General features: G+C 46.2%; 1 protein-coding gene across 1 annotated transcript in view; it reads left to right on the forward strand.

The window, feature by feature from the left end:
* GPC3 (glypican 3) overlaps positions 1–16,646 on the forward strand; it is a 139,750-nt gene that overhangs the window by 99,859 nt on the left and 23,245 nt on the right. Inside the window, exon 7 of the mRNA XM_062502674.1 lies at positions 15,083–15,236. Within this exon, the coding sequence (XP_062358658.1) occupies positions 15,083–15,236 (154 nt within the window). The remainder of the gene's footprint in view (positions 1–15,082; positions 15,237–16,646) is intronic.

The following is a 16,646-nucleotide window of genomic DNA, read 5'->3' on the forward strand; positions in this document are numbered from 1 at the left end:
CTGGGGTTAAGCCCAGCTTTGCTTCTCAGCTGGGTGGGCTGTGAGGGAGGCTCTGTTTGGAGTTGCTGGCTTAGCAACTTTTCTGCTAACCTCTGCTTTCCTGCTCTGAGACTGCCAGGGACTGTTTTCACAGCCATTCCCAATTTAACCCCCGTGCCCTCCGATACAGGCATGCCTCATTAGGTGCTGTCTGGGAGCAGGATGCAGCGAGGGATTCGGGGTCCCCAGGAGCACCCCACAACACAGGAGCTGCCGTGGGCAGTGGCCCTACAGCCTGCTCTGCCTTCCCACACTGCTCCCTGTGCTGAGCAGTGCCATCTGCCAACAGCCCATAATTATTAGAAAGGGAAAAGTAGGGGGAATAGGATAATCAGCTCCCTTTTAAATGGGGTAGAGGGCAGGCTTCAACCTGCAGGTGATAATGATATTTTGCCATTCACAGTGAGAAAGTTGCACCGAACAAAACATGGTTATTATGTACTTGAAACTGCTGACATAAAGTGTTTGTGAAATGCTGGCTGCCAGACTGGGTCAAGTTAGGTCTTTGCTGAACAGCTTGGGCTTCTGAGGAGTGGAGGTCTGTGGAGTGGGAGACCCTGGGTAAACACTGCTGTGCTCAACTCAGCTGTTTGCAGCAGCAGAGTGTCTCTGTCAGCTGCTGTTCAGAGAAAAATTGTGGTGAGGGGGTGAATACTTAGTCACAATCTCTTACAGTGCTTCCCCCACAATGGCTTGCAATGTCAGGTTGGAATGTGTTATGGGGGGCAAGTAAGCTGTTTTGGTTTGAGCACCATAAATGTAAGAGCCTGAAAAATGTCAAACCCTCTTGTAAAGCTGTGTTTGAGAAAGAGGAGGAACTGAGAATAAAATCAGGAGAAAATGGGAAATGATTTGTGCAAATTAGTTATGAAGCTTGCCCAGAGAAGCTGTAGCTGCCCCATTGCTGGAAGAGTTCATGGCCAGGCTGGATGGGGCTTGGAGGAAACTGGTCCAAGGAAGGAGTCCCTGCCCATGGCAGGGCTTGGAATTACATGATCTGTAAGATCCCTCCCCACTTAAACCCATCTGTAATTCAATGTGATTCTGTTCCTGTGGAGGGTCTGTTGCCTATGGTCAGTAGCTTGTATACCAGGAAAGTGACTGTGGGGGGTTACTTAAATTTGGGATTGGGGATGTCAGAGCTTACCATCACACTTATTTTCTTTTTTCACACTTATTTTCTGGCTGAAGGAAGTTTTGAGCTCTCTCTCACATCTGGAATGCATCTTGATTGCCAAAGAATATTAAATGTGGAAGGAAACAGCAGCTCTGGATGAATTACAGTTGTGTCTTTCAGGTGCTGGCTTCAGATTTGGGAAGCAGTGGGAACTCCCGAGCTGGAGAGGGTTGAAAATCTCCTTATCCACCAAGCTCAAGCCAACAGTGGCTTTTAAGGATTTTCAGACATCCAGGATCTTCTGGAGAAAAGATTATCTTTGTGGTGCTCAGAGCTGTAAATTGGATTCACCTGTAAATTGTGAATCTTGTACAATGTTGTGGCTTCCTCCCAGCGTGTTGTGTTAGAGATACAGCCTGGATTTTGTGGCTGTGGGCAGACTCAGGAGCCATGATGTCTTGTACAATTTTCATAGAAGTCCACAGCCTTTATTTTTACTTGGAAATTTTTGCTAAATATCTGTAATTTGCTGATGACTTCCCCTTTATTCCAGGATGCTCATGCTACTGGAAGTGTCTGTTCTTTCAGTGTTGTGTGTACAAATTGTGCTTGCTCTTTAGTTCATGTCTTCTCAAACATAATTTGGGTAAATGTGCACACATTCACATGAGAAATTCTCATCAAACGCTTGCAGTTTGAAATTAGAATGGGGTTTGTGCACTAGAATTAAACCCGTGGGGATTGAAAGAAGTAGAGAAAACCTAACCCAGAGAAAAGGGGAGGGGAAAGTGCCCCAGACAGTGTTTTTTTGCTTTGAGCACCTATCAAGCTGAAATAAATAAATGAATAAAGTACAGTGCCTGAGTTGTGTGCTGTCTCAAGTCAGCCCTTTCTGGATGAGTCCCCCTCAGTGCCGCCTATTCATCACATCAGACCATTTTTGTTTCACCCAAACGTGTGGTTGTGTGATTGTGGCTGATGCTATTTTTTTGTGCATTGGTGGGTGAGATGCTTTATTATTGCCATATTGGAATTCTTCCCCCCCCCCCCCCCCCCCCCCCCAGTTCTGTTAGATGTCTACCAAGTTTTGATTTGAGTTATTTTTGTTGTGTGCCCAGAGGCATGAACAGCCCATCCATAAATATTAGCATTGTTATCTCAGCTGGGAGGCTAAGGGTCACCTTCAGGAAAATGAGTTGGAATTGGTTCCTAACTTTTATTTCCCAGAGTGGATGGGGTCTGTTTCTAGCTAGAAGGGTTTTCACTCATCCTTTGAGTGAAACAATATTGAAACTGAAAGGTTATTCAGTGTCAGCACAGGGTCTTGCTCAGAATTTCTGTGACTTGGTAACATCCCCAGGCAGAAAGCTGTGTGCAGGGCGAGCCATTTCCTCTGGTCACTCCATTTTCCTCTGGCCACGTTTGAATGGCTGCCAGATGGGGATGAGCTTCAGGGTTTAACAGCTGTGCGTGGAGGTGGGAGCTGTGGTGTCACACGTCCTGGGAGCCCTGGTGACCTCCTGCTGGCCACCCTCCTCCACGGAAGGCTCTGGAGAGAGGGCCTGGGTGATGCTGGTGGAAGGATGCAGCAGGGATCAGATCGGCTGATGTGACACTCTAGGTCCTCCCTCCTGTCCCTGTCTGTCCTGAAGTGACTTTTATGTCCTTTGCAGTGCCCATGGGGCTCTGACACCATTGCAGCAGATGCTTTACTTCATCCATAATGCCATTACTTCTTTAAGCTTGTGCCTGCTTGCAATCTCTTTTTATGCTAAGGTAAATCCTGGTGTTTATCATAGTGCTGTCGTGAGGAGGAAGAGCACAATTTTTTAAGAAAAGGAGGGAAAAAAACACACAAAAATTAATAGTAAAATCCATAAAAGGAAACTTAGCTGGGGAAGATGTGTCTTTACAAAATTGAATGGCCTGGAAACATATTGTACATTTCCAGACACTCAAGTTAAGGGCTCATTTAGAATATTTTAGATATACTGGAGTTTGACAGTTCTTTGGTTTCCACATCAAACAATCTGTAATTTATTGCCCCATATAGGGACTGTGTTTTTATCATATTACATATTTTCTAGCCAGAAATCTAACTACCATATAAGCTCTTCAAAAAATAAACCCTTTGGGGATGGGAATCCAGGCAATATGCTTTCACAGACCCTGAGAAACTCCCTTTGATTTATTTCCCTGGAAATAAGGGGAAGACACAATTTCTTGGAGTGTTACAGCTGTTCCCCCAAGCAGGGTCTCGCTGCCTTTCTTCATGTGCTCCGTGTAAAGACCTGGTCCTGCAGTGAGCCCCATGTAAAAGAGCCTCACATTGCTCTTAGAAGGGTTTGCAGGAGGATGAGAGCAAAATTTAGAAGTTTTACGAGGCAGTAAAACACACAGCTATATGTGGAAGGAGGAAAAAAAAAAAAAAAAAGGCAGGAGGCTCAGAGGTGTGAATGACCGAAGACAAAATAGACCTGAAGTTCACCCAAAAAAAAAAAAAAAAAAAAAAAAGGCACGTCCTGGCATTTCCAGAGCCGTGTTTGAAGCTGGTTTGATCAACCAATATGTCCCATATTTGTTTGTAGGTTTAATGGGCTGTTTCCCGGCAGCCTGGCTGCTGGGAGAGGGCATGGTAGAGGTCACCCAGAAGTTAATTTGGAAAGAGGCCAAAAGGCCACAACTTGATTGAATCAAATGTAAACAAAATAGGCCTGGGAACGGTGTGATGCCCTTGTGCCTGAGTCCCCTGCAACCTCTGCTGGAAATACAGAGTGCTGGAGCACCAGGCACCAGTGAGGAGGGTCTGACCCCACCACAGGGAGAGCAGCTCGGGATGCCAGAGGGACCCAGACCCTGCCCAGGGCTCACAGGGAAATATCAATTGTATCATGGGAGAGCCCGGGGAGCTGGGGACTTTTCAAGAATACATCTTCCCTTCAGAAAAATCCATTACTTTGATGGATTTGGTGAAAGTTTCCCTGTGCCTGCTAGGCTCTCTGAGGTTTATTATTCCCACTGTATTTTAATTCCCCGATCAGATGAAGCTGCATAATAATTAGAAAAATCTGCAAACTGCCAGATTGTTAAATAATGCAAGGCACAACACTAATCACTTGAAAATACAATATTTAAATTGCACCAAAGCAAGTAACTTTTGACTCATTTTCTACCTTTAATAAGTTAGTACTACAATGTCTGAAGTGCTGTTTATATGCAATATAATCTATCAAGTCCTCAAAAGAAATGTTAATAAATGCAATAATTACTTGGACACGCCTTTTGTTCATCATTATTAAACAGTTTGTAACAATTAAAATATTAAAACCACATGCTGTTGAAAAGCGACCAACATTGCAATTATTTCTTACTAAGGCTATTAAATAAAATGACAGAAGATTTTTATTTCAATGATAAATGCATTTTAGAATGGATCAGTTAATTCTTCTTTAGTACACAAAATAATCTATAGCTCCACCGAGTCTAGGCTTGGTATTTAAGTACTAATTCCATGGTCCTTTTAGCTGTGTCTCAGCTGCCATTAACGCTGGGTAAACGCTCTCCCACTCTGTATGCAAGTTGTACTGACAGGATTTTACCAGCACAGTTAAATCAGGGGAAGTGTGACCCTCGGTGATGAGAATGTAATTCAATCTGAAGGTATCTGACTGTCAGCTGGCTTTTCAAACCCAAACCCTTTCTCTGCCTCTTCAGGAAGAGCCAGCACTTGCTGGGACCCTATGGCAAACCTGCAGGTTTATGGGGATTGTAGAGGGAATGCTGCATCCACAGGTCACCCACACTGAGGTTTTTTTAACCAGCCAGGGATTGTACGTGGTGTGTTTGTGTGTGTTTTCAAACAGAGCTCTATTCTGGAGTGGTCTTATATCTGTGGAGGGTTTCAACTTTGTGACTTCAGCTCAGGCAGGGAGACAGGTGCTTCAGGTGTGTCCTGCAGGGACCATCCTCCCAACAGTGCTGTGGAAATCAGCTGTGGAGAAAAACCACACCAACACCTTTAAATGACATTCATTTGCTTTTGTGTCCAGAACATGCAGCTGATGCAGTGGTGCCTTAAAACAAACACCAGATATCCTGTACCAGAGCTGAAGTTTATCCTGTTGTGGAGGAAACAAACCTGAAGGAATCCTTGTGCAGCAAAACCCGGTGTAAATGGAGCTATTGATAGCAGATTAACAGTTAATTACAGTTATTCTGGGCCGGGGTAATTGTATCAAGTGTTGCCTTGTGCTGTGACCAGGCTGTAATTTAATCAGTAGATGTAGATGAGGTAGGTGCCCTCCCTGATGGGCCCAGTAACAAAAGACACAGCTCTGGTGTTTGTGGGATGTTAAGTAGTTTTCTCCAAAATTTGACTTAACGTCAAGGTTTTCAAAGTGCGGCCCAGACTGAGAGGGGCCTGGGATTCGAAGAGCTAATCTTCATTGTTCAGAAGGTAACCTCTGGTCTTCTTGTCTGCAAGAAATCCAACTGCCTTGTTCCCAAGAAAAAGCCTTGATAACAATAATGTTACTTTTGATTCCAGTTTGAGGTGGTGTAAAACTGCTTAAGGATGTTGTCAGGGTTGGGAGGAAAAGGCAGCACTGTCAGACCAGCCGTGGGCAGAGAGGGCCAGCTCTGACAGGAATTTCCTTCTCCAGCCCTGGGCTGTGCTATGGGAATGTGGTGCCCAGCTGTGGCATGGTGTGCAGGCAGTGTGGTACAAATGCCTGTGAGATTCCCACTCCACCCTGAGCTGCTTCATGTGCTGGGCAGGTTGGAGCTGGGAATCTCCCAGGGCAATTCTGCCACTTCACCCAAGCCTTGTGTCTGCAGGGGGAACAAGGCACAGGTATGGTGGCAGGTATTTCCCCTGTGCTGGCAAACCCCATTCCCAGTCACTGACACCCTTCTGACCTGGCTGCTTTGGGGCAGGTGTAAAGACTCCTCATGGCTCAGGAAGACTCTTGGTTAGTGCTCTTGCCCATTGAACTTCTTATCTTGGTTTTGACCTGTAACTGGTTGCAGAGACTGGGTTATATTTTTGTGCTCGTGCAGTGAGAGATGGCCCTTGCAGCACATCAAACTGTGAGCAAAGAGAGAAGTTTGGGTTGCAGCAAGATTTGTTGCCCGTGGCCTCGCTTGGCTGTATTGCCAGGAGTGATATTTAAGAGAAGGAAATGTGCTTGGCTGAGGACATGTGTAAGAAGATGCTGCTGATGCAGCAGGGTCAGCAAGGAAGTGGGAGGCAGCTGGCAGTGGGTGGGTGTTCAAGCCATTAACAAATACCGTGATGGGCAGGAAGTTACCTTTTATTTTTGGCAGGACCCCTTGAATTCCTCCTGCCTATGGGTGGGGAAGGAGTTTATTGACCTTTTCCTGCAGCACATGATCTAAAAGCTGAGGGTGAGACTCATATAGGTGCATTTCAGGGCTTCCTCTGTGAGTGTTGTGTCTCACTGGGGGAGGGTATAAAGTCACCAGCTTTGAACTTAATTTAAACACTGAGTTGCTTCAGCTGTTCAGTTGGTGTCTGTGCATCTGTGTGTGGGAGAACCACACCAGGCAGGGCTCCTCCTGTTTGCAGCTCCAGAGGCCTGAGCCTTGCTGTTGGGTACATTCAGCATCAGTGATGAGTGTGACAGCAGTGTGTCAGCAGTGCCCATGCTGGAGCCTGGATGGTTGGTACCTTATCCTGTTGGTGCACCCATCCTAGGTGCTAGTATTGACACTGGAAAAGTTGTGTCACTGGAGTTTCTTTTTTTGTTTTTGCAGGCAGCATCCATGCTCTGCACACTGAGGAGGGCTCAGACCTTGCCCAGGAGCTTGTCTGTCCATCAGCCATTAATTAGAGACCAGCTGCTTGATCCTGCCTAGCTGACAGGTTTGGAGGCCATGGAGTCCTCCTCCTCCCCCTACCTGATTTAAGTCTCTACTTAAATCAACAGCTTGATAATTAACCCCACGCTGGGGTTGTCTTGTCTGATGGGAGATAACTGGCTTATAAAGGCACCTGTTCAGTTCCCTGTGAAGCTCTGTGGACCAGGGGAAATCTATCAGAACTGCTTGTAGCTGCTCTTTGGGCTTCTAGAGCCTTGAAGGGAAGTGAATGCAAAAGTAAAGCTTGGAAAGAGCAGCCCCCAGGAGGGCAGGATGCTGCCAGGGTTCCTCAAGCTGGTGTTCTGGCAGAAACCTCTGTGCAGCACAACACTGTGCACAAAAATGCATTATTTGCCAAGTGCCTCTCCACTGGGAGCTTTTAGGGGAAAAGGAAAGTGGCTGGAACAGGGGTTTGTGTTACAGAAGGAGAAGAGGAAGAAAAAAAATCCTTCCGGCCCAGCTCTCAGCTTGCTGTTTCCTAGCTGGTGCCAAGGACGAGATGTTTGTGTCGCGGCAGCCGGAGAGCACCACGTGTGCTGGAGCCTGAGCCAAGAGGAAATGTCCCAGCTGCTCCAACAGGCTGGGCTGGGATGGGCAGGAGGAGGCTGTGGGAACCCCTGGCTGCTGCACCCCTGCCCAGGTCACTTCTACAGAACCTGATCCCCTCTACAGAGCTGTGGGGATGTTAGAGCAGATGGCTCGAGGTGGTGTGAGACCTGCATGTCCTTCTAGGTGCTCTTGGATCCAGGGCACCTTCCATCCAGGCCATCCCTGCCCAGATGTCTGAGGGATGTGATGGCAACGAGGTTCTTCATGGCTCCACCTCTGCCCATTATGTCTTGTTTCTTGTGCTCCTACTTTGCTTGTTGTCTCATGTTTCATCTTCTGGTGGCGTGCACTTTGGGCCTTCCTGAGTGGTGTTTGGATAGAAGAGTGGGGTTCTGCTCTGACAAAACTAAACAAAATATGGAAAATAAGGATAATAGCAGTGATGGGTCCTAGCCCAGGTAGGCTCCCACATACTACCTTCACTCAGCTGCCAACACCCTGAGGGGTGGCTGCTTAAGAGGTGGAGAAATTGGTCCAGGTTCTCATTTCTTATGGTGTAGAGCAAGTGGAAAGGAGAAGGGAAGGCAGCTGGAATTACTGGTAGGAGACTGAGAAACTTTGTGGGGAGAAGGAGCAGGGATATGATGCCAGAGGAAGAACAGTGTGGAAAGGGGACAAGATAGACAGCCCCTGCAGGTAGCAAGAAAGGGAACAATCTTTGCAGAGCCTTTTCCACCATCTGTGAGTAGTTAATGTGCCTGATCAGCCCAGAAAAAGTGAAGAAGAGCTGGAAGGGGGTGTTTGTAGTCAATAGCTGCATTCCTATGTTGCTTCTAGAGAAGTGGTAGCTCATGGAAATTTTTCTGATCCTGAGAGGAATTGGTCCAGGCAGACTCCAGACAAGTGCTCATGGCATCATCTATTGCCTGGTCCATCCATGTTTGGTGATTGGTCTAATTACTGATCTTTTGAGTTTGAGGGATGTCTGTGTTTGATGGAAGCAGATGTAGGAAGGGATGCTGAAGGGCCAGCAATAGTTAAGGCTTGGAAAGGCTTGGAAAATAGGAGAAGGGGCTGTAGTAGCCCAGAGGAAAGCAGCATTTCTCCAGCACTGGCATTGATGTAGGGCTCAGGGGATGAGCCAGAAGCAGACAAGAGACTACCCAGGATCCCATCAGGCTGGGCTGGACCCCTCAGCCCTGCTCAGCACCCACACTGTCCTGTTCCTTCCTACTGCTGCACAAAAACAAGCCATAAATAGCCAGGGTGGAAGGGGAAGGAACTGGATATAAGGTGAATGAGCTGATGGTAAAGCCTGAGTAATCTCTTTTTCACATGTGCCCGGTGATGAATGAGCATTTGTTCAGGTCAGGGAAGTGACACCTCCCCTGCCTGGGGGACAGCAGACAGGAGCTGGTCCCTGTGCCTGCCATGGTGCCAGTCAGGTCTTAACCTCCACAGGAGCATCCAGTCATGGGCATCAGCCTGCCCTCACCAAACCAGAGCAATCCATAATGCCTTGGTAGCCCCTTCTGCTTCCAAAAGAGATTTACTGTCCAGTGCAGACTCGTGTTAACTACTGCCAGCACTTGGGAGTCTTTATCTGTCTTCCTTTGCCCATAGGGATGTTGTCAGTTTGGGTAGCTAATCTGGAATTAAGCTGATGATCCATAAAGTAGGGCCACCCTTTGGTCAATAATTCACTGCTGTCATCAGCTTCTTTGTGCTATCAGGAGAGTGACCAGGAAAACTGATTTACTGGCAGCCAAGAGCATCTCTTCTGGAGCCTGTGAAGACAGTAAAGTGGGTCCTGCTGTGCTGGTAAACCCTGAGCCATGCATGGTAGGGAGTTTTCCTGTTCCAGGTGTTTTGACTGCTAGAATTAAGGATTAAAACATTTTTATGGCTAAGGAGCCACAATATAAGCTCAGAGCTATGGTTCACAATTTCAGTCACACCATGGACTAGTGTGGAGCCACAAAGCAGGAGTGACTCAAGATCAGTGTGTGGGGAAGGAATTCCAGGGCCATCACTTGCTCATGCTGCTCAGAGCAGGCAGGAGATGCTGTCTGGGGCTTGGTCTGCTGAGTTCAGCTCCAGCAGCACAAACCCTGGGATGTCTCAAAGGAGGCAGAACAGGAAAATGCAGGATTGGCCTTTAGAGAAGCTGAGAAAATGGCCATGTCCAACTCATCATTTTTCCAAGCCCTGAAAATTACTTTTCCATCTCCAAAGTCTGCTTTCACTTTATTAACTTTTGATTAGCAATCATTCTTTGTTCTGCTGAGCTTGAAGTAGGAGTTCAATGAGGAACAGGTTTCTTCTCTGCCATGTCTGTACAACCAACGGGAGGGACCATAAGGAAACCAAAATTCGGATGTTCTCCTCCCAAAATGTGTTCTTCTGTCCATGGGCCAACAGTGATCAGAAGAGCAGTGGTGCCTGCTGGAGTACACACACTCATGTGTTCACTCTTGCTAGACTAAAGTACAGATCCTGGTATTTACAGATATTTTTAGAGCTTTAAATATCCTTATTTTCAAATAAAGTTTGGTGCTTGGTGCCAGGGAGCACTGAGTTTTTCCTGTAATATGTGTTGCATTTTGCTGCTGCCCAGGAGGGGGAAGGCTCTCTGGAGCTCTCTGGAAAGAAGCAATGAAAAGAATGGTGCTGTTGATGCTGCATTGAATTTGTGTTGGTGCACATTCTGTGCCACCAAGGCGCCTTTCCACAGAGTGCATAAACCTAAGGGAGCTGGGAAACAGAAATGTGGTGTGGAGGGCACCAGCAATCTCATGAGGGTTGGTTAAATAATAAAGTATTTGCTAATAAAAGATAATTTTTTCCATGCTATTTCCAAGGCTAATAAGCAGAGGAAGTGGAGAGAATCGATTCTGTGTTGCATGCTTGTGTATGATCAGGCCACCAAATTCAAAACACATGAGTTTTGAAAAGGTCCACAACTTTAGCCTTATAAAATGGGTTCCTTTCCCTGATTCTTGCCTGTGATCAGATAATGACCTTCGTGAGCAAAACAACCCCAGCTGTATTTCATAATGGGAATATACTTCTGTACATTGTAATGAGCTGTTAACAGGGAACAGTATCGTGTGAAAATCTGCACGTTTCCCATGATGCTGCCCTGATTCAAAAGCCACACATAAATTATTTGGTATTGCAAATTTCAGGGTCAGGATTTGCCACATAAGATCTAGTTTTTCACCCCCAGAACCCAATGCTTTTAGCAGGCTGGAATTTAAAATAGAAAAAGCTGGTCTGTTGGGAATCTCAGGAGCTGTGTGAGAAGTACCTCGGTATCTGTGTCAGGTACTCGAAAGTGTGTGGTTGGCGTGGGTGACTGGAGTGATGAAAGGGAAAATAACACCTTTGCTCTTCCAGAACTCTTCCTTTGAGGCTCCTGAAGGAATACATCCTGAGCTTTGCCAGAAGTTGTGAGTTGGTGAAATTCATTGAGTTTTGGGAGGTTTCTGGCAGAGCCAGGAGCTGCTTTTCAGTGCTAGGATGAGCTCCCAGGGTTCCCTTCCTGATGCCAAGCAGCACATGGACATGTGGCTTAGGCTCCAGAATCATTTCTGCACTGAGACACTTTTCCTGCTGGATGTGAATACTTGATTATTAAGCATATATGACAATTCTGAATATTATTTTAGCTGTAAATTTAGTCTCCATCCTCTCCAGCTTTTTAGGTTTGATCGTATTCCAGAGGCTTACTAAAAACATGTGAAGAATTTCAGCAAAACTCTCTGGAACACTTTTTGTTAAATTCTTTCAGTCATGCAAGCTAAATTAAATGACAGCTCTGTCCACCAAAAGATTACAAATATCAATCAGGCTTCTCCCCTAAACTCATGAAGGAATTAAATGTTTTTCTAAAAGTCTTCTATTCCCCTTAATAATCTCTTCGGCTGTTCTCTTTACTTTACATATTTTTGAAGTGTGTTGAAAGGGATGATTTCTGCCCTAAAGGAGCACAGTGCTTATAGTATGCTGACAGTATTTAATCTCTGAATTTGTGGGCACAATTTTTTGTATTGCTCAAACTGATATTTGCAATACTGCGGGCTTATTTCCAAAAGGAGAAAACAGCTATTAAACTTCAGTCCAAGAAACATGATGTTGAGCTCTTTTCAGAGTTGGGAGATTAATGATAAAAAGTATGTTGCAGCTCCCACTGTTTATGCTAAAATTGGAAAAATAGGACCAGGTGACTCAGTGGGCTGGTGGGATGGGGAGATTTGAGTAAAGCAGTTGTAAAGAATGAGGAGTTAAAAAGATTTCAGCATACAGTGGCCTGTCCAAGACAAGCTGAGTCATTACCCCACATCGCTGCATCTGTTTTTGTCTGGTCACTGTGCAGTTATGAATAATTGTGTAAATCATGCTGGGATGCCCCAGGGAGCTTTCCTAGCAGCAAGGCTCAGCACACCGTTCCCATCTGGTGTTTTAAGCTGTAGGGAGACCACAAGACAAACCAAACTAGGAAGATGTTTGTGGAAAACTGATGTGACTGCCCAGCGTCCCTTGGAGTCCCTGCCCACCCAGAGGGTCGTGGTTTAAAAGGGATGAGGTTGGAAATAAAACTGGTGGACCCCTGATCCATTAGAACTTGTACTGAGAGCAGAGGGAGTTCCTTGCCATGGTGGTTGTGTGGATGGGGAGGAAAGCCCTGCAGCCCCCTTGGAGGTGCTGGGTGTGTGTGCCCAGCCTCCCACTGAGAGTGCTGCAGTTTACATCAGCTATGTTACAGTGTATTTTTGCCATTATGGTTTAACAAAGAATAGCAGATATGGCAGTAAACTCTTACAGCTGGGTGAATTGTGATTCAGTTAAAGCTATCTCACTGTTACATACTACTTTAGTAATCACCAGACTGTGTATTTTCCTGCCTCTTACCATGGGCTTTAAACCACAGGACATGAATAAACTGTAATGTTAGGGTACAGTCAGCTCTCCTTGCTATTTAAGGATGGGGAATCTATGTTCAGTACACCAAATATAATTTCATAAAGCATGCAAACCATCAGGGAGGTTGTGGAATGGCTGATGAGTGGGACTAGGGCTGCTGCTCTGGATGAAGATGAGACATCCAACAGCATTCCTGGGTCTGGATGTACCAATGGAGTGGAGTGGGATTTCCACCCCGTGCCTGATCTCCTGCTAACTCTCCCAGTAGGTTTTGTGTCATGGGCTCTATTTCTCCCGCAGGCAGCTGCAAAATTTAATTGAACCTCTCTATAGTTATCAGCAGCTGGGAGGGCGTGCCTGAGGACGGAGCTTTACTCCTGGCAAAGGAAAGAGCAGTGTGGCAAAGGGATGTCACGTTCACTTGATCCAAAGTTGGGGCCCATGTGATGTTTCTCAGAAAGTTCCTGTTTTATTGTGGCTACAAAGGCATAGAAATTAAGCTGCTAATTTATGGCATGCCAGGGAAAAAAGTAGTACTACAAGAAATGCTCGGTTATTTTAATGTTTGAAAACACACAATTGAAAAATCCTGCTTTTCCCTTGCCCCCCACTGAGCTTATTAAATCTGAAAATATCCCGAAGCTTAGTTCTCTGTGCCAGAAAGTTCCTCTGCTCTTTTGGGTAAGTTATGAAAGTTGTGCTGCCTGCTTTCTGGGATGCAGAGGAGCGAGCAGCCCACAGGGGAGTGAACATCCCACAGGAGTGATCATCCTGCTGCTGAACAGTCATGGCCCCTTCCAGCACCATGGGCTTGGGTTTTGGCAGTGGGGCACTGGGTTTGAACTGGTGTGTGTGCTAATTAGCTGCTGTGCATTCAATCTCTGGCTGAGGACTGCTGTTAGCTGGGGGCTTTGTTTGGAGGAGCACGGTACCAGTGGTGGTGTAAGGGCTTGGGTGGTTGGCATGTTCAGATCCTGGGTGAGATCTTCCCTGTGCTATCCCCAGCTCTACACCTGCCTTTTTGTTTGGTTTTTTTTTTTTTTTTTTTTTTGTGGTTGCACCATATTCTGGGAGAGGCCTATAAATGTCTAAACAAAGTCAAATTCCTGAAAAGTGAACTTAACCAGCCTTAGCCAAAGCCTGTTGGAGGCCATGAAAGCGCATCCCCTGAGTTTTGAGGAGAAGAGCTGCATTTTGCTGCCTACCATGGATGTGGGGCTCACCCAGCATGGTTCTCACACCAGGCAGACTTTGGCACGTGCCAGGCAGAGCTTTGCTGCAGGGTTTGCTGCAGCTGGGGAGCCCAAAGGGGTCTCACATGGAGCCATTTGTTTTTCATTACGTTATGCTCCTCTAATATAAACACTAAGGTATGTGGACATCGCTCTGGACAGAGTGAGCCAGATGCCAAAGGCATTCCTCCAAGGCTGTATAAACTTCAGGAGATAAATATTTTAGAAACTGTTTTCTAAGGCCAGTCTAATAGTTTAAAAATATAACCTAGATTCCAGATATTAAAAAATGCCTTGCAAGGCATGCATATTGCTGCAAGAGATGGAACTAACCAAACCCTGAAGCATGTGGAAACCTCTCATTTTGCAATATCTTCTCTGTTACTTATCCTTTTCAATTTTTTTTTCTTAGTGCTGAGATTAAATTCAAGAAGCTTTTAACAGCAGAGTGGCAGTGATAGAAATTTTCAGCATATATTAACTAGCTGACTCACACTTTTTCAAAGGGGATCTGGGTTTATGATGGAGTAGCCAGCTGCTTTCAGCAACAGCAGAACCAGGAAAGTCAGCGAAGAGAGGAAGCTGATAGTTTATAATGTGTCTAATCCCTTTGTATGCTGTGATGGGAGTGTGAGGAGCTCCCATCCATGTTTGGAAAGTGGTCCTGACCCCATGCTCAGGGGAGGCATTCAAGTCCCCATCCCAGGGATGTGCAAATTCTCACTGTTACTTCAGATTCAGCTTTAAAACATCCTTTAAAAGATGTTTTGATTATGTCACTTGGCCACCCCCAAAACTTCCACTAGCATCCTCTGTGCTTCAGGAGTGAGAAATGAAATTTTTAGGTTATATTTTAGGGGTCCATACAGACCTGAGAGATCTGCCATTTCCTTTCATGTGTTACATCTAAAATACAGGAGAGTCCCTGAAAGCAGTGAGATTCCCTGAACAAAGGTTCCTCTTGCTGCTGTTTTCCCCCTGTCTGGCCTAACTTTGGACATGTGTTTTGTAGCTGACCCCAGAGCTTTGGTGACACTGGGGTCTTGCAGGGCTCATGTGATTCTCACTGGGCAGAAGCCAAAGGGCAGAACGATTCAGAGTGGTTTTGCCTCCTCCTTTTGTTTCTTCCACTGAATTTTTGTGTGCAGCTTTGTCCATGAATGAACCTGAGCTCCTCAGTGCTTTGGCACAAGGAGTGTGTTGGGGTCTTGTCCCACTGTCCTGGCTCCACTGAGTCTTGTCCCACCCGTGTCACCCACTCCCCCAGCGAGTGCAGGATGGAGCAGCAGGGAGGGTGCAGGGGAGCAGCTGTGTGACTGTGGCCCCTCTTGTCTTTCAGCTGCTCAGAGGGATGACTTTGCCCCGTCGAAAAGCTCCAGGAAAAACTGCAGAGGAGGAGGAGGAGAGCGGAGACTGCGATGATGAAGATGAGTGTGGCAGAGGCTCTGGGGATGGAGAGCTGCGAGTGAGGAACCAGCTCCGGTTCTTAGCAGGTGATGGGATGGTGGTGCTGCAGCAGCTGCTCCTCTGTGGGTTGCAGGTTTTGGTGATGGTGTGGGGAGCTGCTCCCTGGGGTCTGCTCAGGTTGACTCACTGCAGGCACCCCCAGTGCCCTCCACAGCCACGGCCCAGAGGCTGCAGATCCCCAAAATTGTTCTGGCTGGCTGTGGTGCCACTCAAGGCAGCAGCTGGAGGAGAAACACCTCTGCTTTCCCAGGCTAGCTCTGTAGGGGTGTATTGAGGGCAGCCCATTGGAGAGGATTTGAGGCAGGTTGCAAACCTGATGTAGGTCCCAGGATCAACCCCTTCTCTCCTTCCCACTTCTGCCTGCAATCCTGAGATTTGAGATGAGCTTCTCAGCTTTCTGGAGGGCATCAGAAAGTCTTGTTTGGCTGCAGAAAACAATGGTTATTTCTGATGTAAGGTTTAGAAACCCCCAAGGATTTTTTGCAAATACTTCAGGTCCATCATAGAGAAGTGATTTAGGTACTTGGGAGCCTAAAAGTTGCTTTGTTTGCCAGTGTGAATCATGTCTGTGGTTGCTCTGAAGATGACCCTGAGGCACTCCTGATGTTATTAAAGGTAACCCGTGGTCCCCCCTTGGGAGGACAAAGCAAAGGACCAGCTGTGACTTGGGCAGTCACACGTGGGCCTTCTCCTAGACCCACTGACCACTCCGTGGAGCTCAGCAGCATCGTCTGGTTTGCTTGTGAGAGCAAGCCCTGGCTGTTGGAGGCTGTGTCCAGCATGGATGAGCAGTGCTGGGTGTTGGTCTGTGGGCTGGAGGCCTGGTCCAGTTAATGCTGGTTCCAGTGCTACACAGTGCTCTTCAAGAGACCAGACAACTGAACCTGGATAAAATCAGCTTTGCAGCTTTGAAGTTTAAAAGGCAAATTTGGGCTCCTAAATGAAGCACAGATGTTTATAAACCCCCTCCCATTGGTCTGGGATAATTAAAATATCCTTAATGAAGTGAGACTGAAATATTAAATGCCAGTCTAATATCAAAGATTATTGACACATTATGTAAAATGCATAAAATACATATATTCAGATATTAAGTAAGGGAAGGAAAAGACTTTTCAAGTCCACCCCAAGTCTGAAAGAAACATAGAATTTTGAGAGGGATAAAATACAATTTCATCCAAGAACTAAATAACAAAGTTTATGTTAAAGAAATACAGGTGATTCACAGTGTCCTGTGCTGAGAGCAGAGATATGTGTTTCATTTTCCATGATCTTTGTGTCACACCTTGATGCTATTTTTAATGTGTTTCTAATTTCCTCTTAAAGCCTTCCCCACACTATCATCAGTGATCTCAGAAGTCAGATATATGATCCTTTCTGCCTTATTCTGCCTCTCTAGGCTGGTTTAATCACTGTATTCATCTCCCTAGTAACTT

This window comes from Cinclus cinclus, chromosome 15 (assembly GCF_963662255.1).
Source record: "Cinclus cinclus chromosome 15, bCinCin1.1, whole genome shotgun sequence".
NCBI classification, from domain to species: domain Eukaryota; kingdom Metazoa; phylum Chordata; class Aves; order Passeriformes; family Cinclidae; genus Cinclus; species Cinclus cinclus.